The sequence below is a fragment of the Suncus etruscus genome, chromosome 9 (genome assembly GCF_024139225.1).
Source record: "Suncus etruscus isolate mSunEtr1 chromosome 9, mSunEtr1.pri.cur, whole genome shotgun sequence".
Lineage (NCBI taxonomy): Eukaryota > Metazoa > Chordata > Mammalia > Eulipotyphla > Soricidae > Suncus > Suncus etruscus.
The window spans coordinates 105,408,893-105,420,995 of NC_064856.1; the positions used below are offsets into that span (position 1 = coordinate 105,408,893).

The following is a 12,103-nucleotide window of genomic DNA, read 5'->3' on the forward strand; positions in this document are numbered from 1 at the left end:
TGAAGGCACAGCGCGGGAATTGCTGCTCTGAGCGCAGGTTCGGGGCGCTGTTCCAGGGAATCTTGGACCCCGCTTCTGCTGTCGTGACCCCGCGAAACCAGAAGCCAGGTGAGACTCCGGGGACGCGCCTGATGACCACGACGAGGCCCGTGTGGCCTGGGGGAAGGCCGCGCCAGGGGCTTTTCAGGCCTCGGATCTGGGTTCCGGCTTTAGGGGGTCGATCAGTGGCGGGAAATATTTGTTTTTGTTTACTTTTGTTTGGGGGGTTACACCCAGCGCCACTCAGGGGTTCCTCCTGGCTCTGCACTCAGAAATCTTGCCTGACAGGCTCGGGGGACCATATGGGATGCCGGGATTCGAACCACCGATCTTCTGCGTGCAAGGCAAACACCTACCTCCATTCCATCTCTCCGGCCCTTGTTTTTGTTTACTTTTTATTAGTTTGGGGGTCCTGCCCGGCTATACTCAGGGATCACTCCTGGCTATGCTCAGAAGGGTGCTGGGAAAAAGGGGGGAATCGAACCCGGGTCAGCCACCTGCAAGGCAAACGCCTTGCCCGGCTGCATTGTGGATCCAGCCCTACTGATAAAAAAAAAATTTTTTTTTAAAGAAAATGGGGCACTTTCTTTGGAGGGGAGGGTGCATATGGGATGCCGGGATTCAAACCACAGTCCTGCATGCAAGGAAAACACCCAACTGCTGTGCCCCAAAACGGGGCCCTTTTTAATGCAAACAGGTTTTAGTGGGCGGGTGCTAAAATCATGAGGGTGCTTTGGACTTGAGGTTTGGAAACTGGCCCCCCTGGAAAATACTTTGTTGGGGGAGGCCTGGGCCCTGGCTGATGGTAGTGAGCAGGGCAGCTGCCCTTTCCAGACTGTGCAGGAGCAAAAACAAAGGTAGGGCGGGATGTGCTGCTCCCAGCTGAGCAGGTTCTCTAGGGGGTTGATTTGGGTCAATATCAGTGTTTTAGAGTTTGACCTTCTCTTTTAGTCAATTCACCATAGGATTGGGACATAGCATGTAGAGAGAATGAATAAGAAAAATGTTGAAAAAAGAAAAAAAGAAAAATGTTGAGGGGCCGGAGTGATAGTACAGTGGTAGGGCACTTGCCTGACATGCTGCTGACCCAGGATGGACCCAGGTTTGATCCCAGGTATCCCATATGGTCCCCTGAGCCTGCCAGGAGTAACCCCTGAGCATCGCCAGATGAGGCCCCAAAACAAAACAACAAGAAAAATGTTGTTGTTTTTTTTCTTTTGCCTCAAATGGCTCCATGGGGTACAGATTTCAGACTTGTAAGGGAATTCTGGTCAGCAGGAGAGGATGTCGACCTGGAGTCAGAATTTTTGGGGGTAGATTATGTCTCTCAGGGCCTTTTAGTTGATTATGTGACCTCCCACCACTTAAATGAAGCCTCCTTACCTCACTGTGGCCTGTGGTGGGGATCCCCAAATTTGCAAAGTACCTCAACAACACCAGATTTTTTCTTCTTCTTTCTTTTGATCACACACAGTGGTGCTCAGGGGTTGTTTCTGGCTCTGTACTCAAGAGCTACTCTTGGAAGTTCTTCCTCAGGGTACCATCTGGGATGCCAGGGATCCAACCTGGATTGTCCACATGCAAAATAAACACCTTACCTGCTATATATATCTCCAACCCTACAAACTTATTTTTTTTCGGTTTTTGGGCCACACCCGGCGGTGCTCAGGGGTTAGTCCTGGCTGTCTGCTCAGAAACAGCTCCTGGCAGGCACGGGGACCATATGGGACACCGGGATTCGAACCAACCACCTTAGGTCCTGGATCGGCTGCTTGCAAGGCAAATATCGCTGTGCTATCTCTCCGCCCTACAAACATTTTTTTAGACACTTGACATTTGGGCCTGAGAGAGCTCATTGAACCAATGGGCTTAATCCCCAGCACAGCAGGTATTGCTGAGCACAGAGTCAAGAGTACCCCCCAACATTACTGGGTCTGGTTCCAAAAGCAAAAAAGAAGCTTTTTACTTGATTTATTGTGAGTGAAGGTTTTATTTGTATATCTACTTATTTGGGTTTTCTGGAGGGGGGCATCCTTGGTGGTGCTGGGGCACTATTTTTTATTCTGTCCTAGGCAATAGTCTGGGGGACCACACAGTGCTAGAGGTGAACCCTATGCACTTAGCAGAGTCACCCATTGCTCGGTGCTTGTGTCTATATCTTAGACATCTGGATACCTGGAGTCGCAGATAAACTTCTCAGAAAAGATATGGACAGGGGCCAGAGCGATAGTGCAGTGGTAGGGCGTTTGCCTTGCATGCGACTGACCCAGGACGGACCAGGTTCGATCTCTGGCATCTCATATGGTCCCCCAAGCCAGGAGCGATTTCTGAGAGCACAGCCAGGTGTGGCCCAGAAACCAAAAACCAACCAACCAACAAACAAAATGTACAAAGTGGTTCCAAATGATAGCAAAGCTGTTAGGGCATTTGTCTTGCATGCTGCTGACCCAGACCCAAGTCCAATCTTTGGGATCCCTGAGCCTGCCAGGAGTGATTTAACCTGAGTGCCACCGAGTGTGACCCAAAAAAGCCCCCACCCCCCAAAAGACAAAGTTTAAGAAGCTCCGAACTGGAAATGTGTCTTTCAGCCCTTTTACACCTGTGTACTGGTGGGTGGAAGCCACATCAGTTAAACAGCGTTCACTTTATTTTCACACAGGAAGGAAATTGAAAACCGCTCAAGGGCCAGTTGTGGCTCAGTGAATGAGCACGTTCGTGTGTGTGTGTGTGTGTGTGTGTGTGTGTGTGTGTGTGTGTGTGTGTGTTGGGGAGCGGGTATGATTTTAAAAAATGCGGGTGAATGAGGTCGGAGAGATAGCACAGTGGTAGGGCGTTTGCCTTACACACTGCTGATCCGGGATCAATCAATCCCCAGCATCCCATGTGGTCCCCCTGCCTGCCAGGAGCGATTTCTGAGCACAGAGCCAGGAGTAACCCCTGAGTGCTGCCAGGTGTGACCCAAAACCAAACCAAAACAAAACAAAAGTGTTGATAAGAAGAATTATTTGATTGGGAAAACCCAGTCCCTGGCTCAGAGAGGTAGAGGAAGAATAGCTTGGACATCACCAGCCTGGCATGTCATTTCACATATGCACATTTAACCTCTTTGCGGCTGCCCGTATGCCTGTGTCGGGTTGTAGGTGAGTCACGCTGATGTTCAGAGGTCTCTTGGGCCTTAAACAGTCGCAGCCCCAAAAAACGCTGTCAGTGTTCCTCTTAGTTCCGATTTCCGCTCCAGACACTCATGGAGTCTCGCTCACTAAGTGAGTTGCCAGCTGGCCTCTGCGTCCTGTGAGCCTCCGACCCTGGCTGGCCCACTTTGTGTTTGTATTATGGTCAAAGTGTTGAGCCAACAGCATCTATAAAGTGGATAAGAGTTAACCATCGGGCCCGGAGAGATAGCACAGCGGTGTTTGCCTCGCAAGCAGCTGATCTAGGACCTAAGGTGGTTGGTTCGAATCCCGGTGTCCCATATGGTCCCCCGTGCCTGCCGGGAGCTATTTCTGAGCAGACAGTCAGGAGTAACCCTTGAGCACTGCCAGGTGTGGCCCAAAAACCAAAAAAAAAAAAAAAAGAGTTAACCATCTTGAGGGCCCGGAGAGATAGCACAGCGGTGTTTGCCTTGCAAGCAGCCGATCCAGGACCTAAGATGGTTGGTTCGAATCCCGGTGTCCCACATGGTCCCCCATGCCTGCCAGGAGCTATTTCTGAGCAGACAGCTAGGAGTAACCCCTGAGCACCGCCGGGTGTGGCCCAAAAACCAAAAAGAAAAAAAGAGAGAGAGATAACCATCTTCAATCCCGGCTTTTGCTGCCTCCAAGATTTTCCCTATTTTTTTTTTTATTATTATTATTGTTGTTTTGTTTCTTGGTCACACCCAGCGGGGCTTAGAGGTTACTCCTGGCAGGCTCAGAGGAACATGGGATGCTGGGGTTCAAACCCAGGAAGGTCCCAGGTAGGCTGCTTGCAAGGCCAATGCCCTACTGCGGTGCTATCGCTCCAGCCTCTTCCTGTTCTTATTTGTCTTTCTTTTCTCTTTGTCTGTCTCTCTTTTCTAAGCAGCTCCTCCACAGCTATGGGAATCCAGGGCCTGGCCAAGCTGATCGCCGACGTGGCGCCTGGCGCCATCCGCGAGAATGATATCAAGAGCTACTTCGGCCGCAAGGTGGCCATCGACGCGTCCATGAGCATCTACCAGTTCCTGATCGCCGTGCGCCAGGGCGGGGACGTGCTGCAGAACGAGGAGGGCGAGACCACCAGCCACTTGATGGGCATGTTCTACCGCACCATCCGCATGATGGAGAACGGCATCAAGCCCGTGTACGTGTTCGATGGCAAGCCGCCGCAGCTCAAGTCGGGCGAGCTGGCCAAGCGCAGCGAGCGGCGGGCTGAGGCAGAGAGGCAGCTGCAGCAGGCCCAGGCGGCCGGCGCCGAGGACCAGGTGGAGAAGTTTACCAAGCGGCTGGTCAAGGTCACCCCGCAGCACAACGACGAGTGCAAGCACCTGCTGGGCCTCATGGGCATCCCGTACCTCGACGCCCCCAGCGAGGCCGAAGCCAGCTGCGCTGCCCTGGTGAAGGCCGGCAAAGTCTACGCCGCTGCCACCGAGGACATGGACTGCCTGACCTTCGGCAGCCCTGTGCTCATGCGGCACCTGACGGCCAGCGAGGCCAAGAAGCTGCCCATCCAGGAGTTCCACCTGGGCCGCATCCTGCAGGACCTGGGCCTGACCCAGCAGCAGTTTGTCGACCTCTGCATCCTGCTGGGCAGCGACTACTGCGAGAGCATCCGCGGCATCGGGCCCAAGCGGGCCGTGGACCTCATCCAGAAGCACAAGAGCATCGAGGAGATTGTGCGGCGGCTGGACCCCAGCAAGTACGCCGTGCCGGAGAACTGGCTGCATAAGGAGGCCCAGCAGCTCTTCCTGGAGCCCGAGGTGCTGGACCCCGAGTCGGTGGAGCTTAAGTGGGGTGAGCCCGACGAGGAGGAGCTGGTCAAATTCATGTGCGGGGAGAAGCAGTTCTCCGAGGAGCGCATCCGCAGCGGTGTCCGGCGGCTGAGCAAGTGCCGCCAGGGCAGCACCCAGGGTCGCCTCGATGACTTCTTCAAGGTCACCGGCTCACTCTCCTCCGCCAAGCGCAAGGCGCCCGAGCCCAAGGGGGCGGCCAAGAAGAAGGGCAAACCTGGGGCAGCCGGGAAGTTCAAGCGGGGAAAATAAACGGTTTTCCTTGTGGCACACTCTTCCCCCCCCCCCCCCACTCACACAAATAACTCGCACCAGAGACGTCTGTAGGGTTGGGTGGGATTCGTGTTGCTGCCCTCATGCCCTCTCTCAACTGTGCTCTTCCTTTTGATTTGGTCTTGTGGCCATTAGGCTATAGACATGTTTTTTTTGTTTTTGTTTTTGTTTTTTTTTTAGCTCAGGAAAATAAGGATTTCAGGCTCAAACAGTTTAGCTCGTGCAGTTTAGCGGGTACTACATCTTCTTGATAACTAGTTGTATAAGAGGGCAGCTCAGGGAGCAGGAGCTGCGGTGAAGTTTCCTGGAAGATTGATTTAGGGATTTCTTTTTTTTTTTTTTTTTTGGTTTTTGGGCCACACCCGGCAGTGCTCAGGGGTTACTCCTGGCTGTCTGCTCAGAAATAGCTCCTGGCAGGCACGGGGGACCATATGGGACACCGGGATTTGAACCAACCACCTTTGGTCCTGGATCGGCTGTTTGCAAGGCAAATGCCGCTGTGCTATCTCTCCGGGCCCTGATTTAGGGATTTCTTGACAAAGGTGCTGGTGGATCCAAAGGTGTAGATGGACTCGCAGTGCCCTCTGCTCTCTGCTTGCACCCTGGCCTGGCTTGGACAGTAGCCAGAGGAAGAACTGCTGAGAACTGAGACAGGGAAAGCTGGGCTTCCTGGAGTTGGGTGTTCAGACACTGGCTCCACAGGGGGCTGAAATGTGAATTTGGGTCTTTATCAAAGTATTTTTTATTTTCACTGAAGCACTGCCAGGAGTAAACAAGCCCTGAACATCACCATGTGTGGCCACAAAACAAAACAAAATAGTTGGGGCCGGAGATAAAGGATAACAAGTAGGGCTCTCGCCTTGCACGTGGCTGACCAGGGTTTGGTCCTTGGTATCCTATATGGTGTCCCAGTGCCTCCAGGAGAAATTCCAGAGTTCAGAGCCAGGAGTATGTCCTAAGTACTACTCTATAACCCCCAAACAAACAAAAAATGAGTGTTTTTTTTTTTCCAGAGGCGCACTAGGTGATAAAGGTGTTCTTACGACTTTTGGAGTCAAGTCAAACTGAGTTCAGGTGTTGGGATAATGTTTTTTTTCTTGTTACATCCAGTGTCAGCAGCAGCGGCATCGCTTGGATTGCTCCTAGCTCTGCACTCAGAAATCACTCTTGGCAGGCTCAAGGTATCATATGGGATGCCAGGGATCGAACCTACGTTGGTTCCAGGTCTGCCATATGCAAGGCAAACGTCCTGTGTCTGCTCTCGCTCTGGCCCTGGGATAGTGGTTTGTTCATGTACTGTTGTAGTTTTTTTCTTTCTTTTTTGTTTTTTTGGGCCACACCCGTTTGATGCTCAGGAATTACTCCTGACTAAGCGCTCAGAAATTGCCCCTGGCTTGGGGGACCATATGGGACGCTGTGGGATCGAACCGCGGTCCTTCCTTGGCTAGCGCTTGCAAGGCAGACACCTTACCCTAGCGCCACCTCGCCGGCCCCTACTGTTGTAGTTTTTAAGATAGGAGAGAAGAGTCAATAAAGTTCTGAAATAACAAGAATGTTGGTGTGTGTTTTCCTTTTTTTCTTTTTGGTTTTTGGGCCATACATGGCGGCTTTCAGGAATTACTCCTGGCTCTGCGCTCAGAAATTGCTCATGGCAGGCTTGGGGGACTATGTGGGATGCTGGAGATCAAAGCTGGGCCCATCCTGGGTCAGCCGTGTGCAAGGCAAACACCCTACTGCTGTGCTATATCACTCCAGCCCCCCTCCAAAATGTCCTTTCTGACACTACAAAACTTGACCAAACATGCTGGGATGAATCTCGTGGGGAATGGCCACAAGAGGGCGCCATGCACATAGAATGGACAAAGCAAGTTCAGTAGCACTTACGCCCCCTGCTGGCAGCATTCTCATATTACTGGGAAAGAATTTTTTGTTTGTTTTGTTTTTGTTTTTTGTTTTTGGGCCACACCCGGCGGTGCTCAGGGGTTCCTCCTGGCTGTCTGCTCAGAAATAGCTCCTGGCAGGCACGGGGGATCCTATGGGACACCGGGATTCGAACCAACCACCTTTGGTCCTGGATCGGCTGCTTGCAAGGCAAACGCTGCTATGCTATCTCTCCAGGCCCCAGGGAAAGAAATCTTAAGTGGATTAATTTCTCCCTCTCAACATATTGCTGAATATAGGGCTTATATAAAGAAAGCATAAGTTTTACCCTCTGCCTCTTAACATTTTGTTTGTTTTTGGGTCACACCCAGCAGTGCTCAGGGGTTCCTCCTGGGCTCTATGATCAAAAATCCCTCCTGGCTGGCTCAGGGGATCATATGGGATGCTGGGATTCGAACCACCGTCCTTCTGCATGCAAGGCAAACGCCCTACCTTCCATGCTATCTCTCTGATCCCTCATAACATCACTTTGTAAACAGTCAAAGCTGCCTTTCAAAGTATCACCTGGGCTGAAAATCATGAACAAATTTGTTATCACGGTGTTTAAAATGGGGGAAAACTCACTTGGAAGAACAGAGTGACAGGACAATGGATACAGCGCTTGCCTTGAATATGGTTCACCTGGGTTCAATCCCTGGTACCCCGTAAGATTCCCCCAGCACCAACCCTCCCCCGAATCACTTGGGTGTGGGAGAGCTTGGAGCACTGGCGGTGTCCTGGACTTGATCCTAAGCGGCCCCTGAACACTACACTTCTTGTTCCTGTGACATCAGATTCTTCTAGCTGTTCTGGTACAGCAGAGTGTTTCTGTGCTCGAATGTTTTACATTCCTGAGAAAATAGAGGAGTGACCTTGGAGTTGTAGCTTTTTAGCATTTCTGTCGCTGCCTTCTGGAGTCAACAAGGACACTCAAGCAGGCCGAGATTCTGTTTTTCGACCACACTCATCTGTACACAGGGTTTAATTCCTGTCTGTTCAGAGGGGTTACTCATGGCAGGGGCTCAGAGGACCATATGGGGTACAGATAATTTAACAATCCAGGTTAGCTGCTTGGCAAGCACCTTACCAGCTGTTGTGCTGTGACTCTGGCCCAATTATTTTTTTTTCCCCTCGGCTGTGCACCCACGGTGCTCAGGGCTTACTCCTTTGCTCTGCACTCTTAAGACTCACTCCGGGAGGGCTTAGTGGACTATACGGGGTATTGGGGGCAGATATTGCCACTGCACTGCCTCTAGCCCAGTTTTTCAGTGTTTTGACAATATGTAGGTAGAAGACTAAAAGGCTTGGTTTTCTTTTGATTTTGTTTTTTGGATTTTGGGTCTCACCAGGCGGCACTTGGGTTATTCTTGTCAGGCTCGAGGGACCATAGGGATGCCGGGAATTGAACCCACGGCCATCCCGAATTGGCTTCGTGCAAGTCAAACGCCCTACTGCTGTGCTATTTCTCTGGTTAAGGTTGGTTTTTATTTGCAGGGGATGGGATGAGGGGACATACACCCAGTGGTATTCAGGATCCATTTCCAGTGATTGAACCAGGAATGCCTGAAGGCATAGCACAGGGGTGGTGCCAAAATGAATGCAGCTCTTTGCCTCTTATCATTATTTTGTATACTGTGGCTCTTTGCCGAGTTTGGGTTTTGTTCTGCTGCTTCTGAGGAGGGACCTCTGAGGAGAGATCTCCGAGCGCGGAGTCCCCGTCTCCCATCCCTCAGAAACAACAGCACGGGCCAGCGAGCGGGGGACCCATGTGTCACATGTTGGGTCACATCTTGCTGTGAGTTCTTAGTGTGGAGGATGCAGCACACCCTCACCAAAATGGATTTTGACCCTCACTCAAAATGGCAAAATGCAATATGTGTTTCATATAGTATTGTTAAAATTATATGTTTTTGTGTGTTTGTTTTGGCAGGTCACTGCATGGTGTGGCTGACTCTCAGTTTAAAATTTTGGCTCTTTGTGTCGAACTTGTTCGCCACCCCTGGCATAGCATGTACCCCAGCCCTTTCTTTGAGCCTTCTCAGTCACTGCTGTTTGTTTGTTTGTTTTTTCCTTTTTTGGAGGTGGGGGTATGTGGGCAAATAAGGCCCACAGCTGGACTTACTCTTGCCTCTGTTCAGGGACACTCAGCAGAGCTCAGGGAAGTACTGGGGATTGAGCTGCAGTCAGCAGCGCGCAAAACAAGTATCTAAACTCTGTTACTATCACTCCAGCTAGTTCTTTTCCATCTTTTGGCTTTTGGGTAAACAAACACCCAGCAGCGTTCAGGTGTCCCTCCTGGCTGTGAATTGATTCCAGGTCAGCTGTGTGCAAGGCGAGAATCCTACCCACTGTACTACACGATCTCCAGTGCCTGGAGTAAACTATCAGTGCAGTTGTGCGTGAATCTCTAAGTACTTTGGAAGCAGGAATTGGGTGTCTGTCTCCTGGAGTGCCACCCAGCTAATAACATCTCTGAAAACTGGCACAGCCAGAAAGTTTTGGCCCTCAGGGCAAGGATCTTAGTTTTGTTCTCTGTTCCTGCGGTTGATGATTGACTTGAAGGAATTGCTTGAAGGAATCTTTCCAGGCTGAGCCAAACAATACCACCCACCTGGACTCCATTTCTGATTCAAGGGCTTCATGCTCAACTGAACTGGTGGCCGGAAGCTCCGTTTTCAGTGTTGCCTCTGCAATAACTGGTGACTAAGCCAAGCGGTTGGTTTAAATTTTATTTTTAGTTTCCTTGTCTTATCCAGCGTATTGGGCAAGGCACAGTGCTGGGAAAACTACATTCCACAAGTTTTCCTTTTGCTTTTAGTGGCAATCCCGGCTTGTGCTCGGGGATCAATCCTGGTTTTCCAGGGGGCTGGAGTCATAGTATAGCATGCCTTGCATGCAGCCAACCTGGGTCTGACCCCCCCCCCCCCCAACTTCATCCCAGATGGTCCCCTAAGCCTGCCAGGAATCAAGTGCAGAGCCAGGGGTGACTCCTAGTATCTCCAGGAATAACCCCCCACAAAACAAAACAAAAAAATGGTCCAGGGCTAAGGAGATAGTACAGAGGATAAGACATTTTTCTTGCATGTAACTGACCTAGGTTTGATCCCTGGGACCCCATAGAGTCCCCTGAGCCCCATTAGAGTGACTCCAGCATGCCCCCCCCAATAAAAACATAAAAATCATATAGTACAGATAAGGCAGCTGTTTTGCAGTATAGCCTACTCATTTGATCCGGGTACCCCAAGAACCCTTCTCCCCTCTTTCCCCCCCCCATTAAAAAAAAAAGACTGCCCAGATAGATACATAGAATCCTACCAATACATCACAAAGGAACAGGCCCAATTTGATCCAAAGTAGCTTTGATTTTTATTTCATTCAGATGTTACAAAATCAGCACAAGCAAAGGTACTGACATTGGACCTAGGGGTTGGAAGATGCTCCAGGGAAGAAGGAAGAGGAAAGTGACAGATAGAAATTGGAATTTCCAGAAAAGTCAGTCCTGCCAGGCTCTGGGATTACTAGCAGTATCTCTCCTAAGCTTGTCTTCTCTCTCAGTGGCTGGGCTGGAGATCACATGTGTGACCACCAAACACCACTGCAGTGTCCTTATCTTGGCATGCCTGTCAGGTCTGTCTGGGCAAAAGCAGAAAGGCCACAGTGGTTGAATTGCTTGAAGGAAGGTTTCCAAAGTTCTCATTTGGCTCCGTGAGACCCTCGCTGGTTTTGTTTGGGGGGCAAGTGGAGCTCACAGCCACAGGACGGGGTGAGGGGGCATCCACTTAGCAGAGCTCAGCTGCTTTGACCAGGTGCTTCAGCCCAAGTATAAAAGAGCTTTACCCCTTAAACAACCAGTTTTCCATCTCCTGCTCCCTAATCTTTGTTTTGACAAGTCACTGATCCTAACAGACTTTCCATGGCAGTCAAATCTGCCAGAAGACCTTTAGTTGTTTTCTGCTTAATCCCACGCTACGTGCGCTCACCCATGGGCCATAGATGTTTTTGCAAGCTGTCTCAAATGCCCTGTATGCTAGGGAAGGAAGGGACCACTAAGCTATAGGGATCCAAACCTTTTTTTTTTTTTGGTCACACCCATTTGCTGCTCAGGGGTTACTCCTGGCTAAGTGCTCAGAAATTGCCCCTGGCTTGGGGGGACCATACGGAATGCCGGGGGATCAAACCGTGGTCCTTCCTTGGCTAGCGCTTGCAAGGCAGACACCTTACCTCTAGCGCCACCTCGCTGGCCCCAGGAACCAAACCTTTGTCCTTTGCCTTCCTGCTGAACTCCAAATATAGGGGCCCAAAAGATAGTACAATGGGTAGGGTGTTTGCATAGGACTGACCTGGGTTCAATCCCCTGGCAACCCAGAGGGTCCCCACACACACAAGCACTACAGAAGTAATCCCTGAACACCGAGCCAAGAACAAGCCCTGAGTGCTGTCAGGCATGGCTCAGAAATAGTGAATGTTTAACCCCTTAAAATTGCTCAGAAATAAATCCTGCAACAGTACTTCCAGGAATGGCTTGACTATCTTCCGAATGACTAACACACCTGTTTTTCCCTCCACACCTAATGCAGTATTTCCCAACTCAGCCTCTTGTGCTTACCAGCTACTTTATTAAAGGAGAACAATGAGGTTGGTGATTATGGGGAGCTATTTTTTAGGGAGAAAATTAGATCACCCCACTGGGCATCCACATAGGTGAGGGCCACACCCACTCATTCAAATCCAGAATTTGGAGTTAGTTAATAGAACCGAATCTGAAGCCAAAAGTTATGCTTTAGTCTTTTGTTTTTGTTTTTTTTTTTACAATCTTTCTATTATTTTTGTTTTGGGGGTCACACTCAGCAGCACTCAGGGGTTCCTCCTGGCTCTATGCTTAGAAATCGCTCCTGGCAGGCTCGG

General features: G+C 50.5%; 1 protein-coding gene and 1 long non-coding RNA gene across 2 annotated transcripts; one reads left to right on the forward strand and one right to left on the reverse strand.

The window, feature by feature from the left end:
• Positions 1–21: 21 nt before the first annotated feature.
• Positions 22–5,309, forward strand: FEN1 (flap structure-specific endonuclease 1). Its single transcript, XM_049779718.1, has 2 exons — positions 22–108; positions 4,102–5,309. The coding sequence occupies exon 2, from the start codon at positions 4,115–4,117 to the stop codon at positions 5,255–5,257; it is 1,143 nt and encodes a 380-aa protein (XP_049635675.1). The 5' UTR covers positions 22–108; positions 4,102–4,114; the 3' UTR covers positions 5,258–5,309.
• Positions 5,310–11,136: 5,827 nt separating this feature from the next.
• On the reverse strand, positions 11,137–11,544 carry LOC126017941 (uncharacterized). Its single transcript, XR_007498898.1, has 2 exons — positions 11,455–11,544; positions 11,137–11,265 (listed from the first exon to the last, which is right to left on the reverse strand). It is a non-coding gene; the product is annotated as an uncharacterized LOC126017941 (long non-coding RNA).
• Positions 11,545–12,103: the final 559 nt, after the last annotated feature.

Coding starts and splice junctions, on each gene's coding strand:
- FEN1 (XM_049779718.1), top strand. CDS start 4,115: ATGGGAATCCAGGGCCTGGCCAAGCTGATCGCCGACGTGGCGCCTGGC.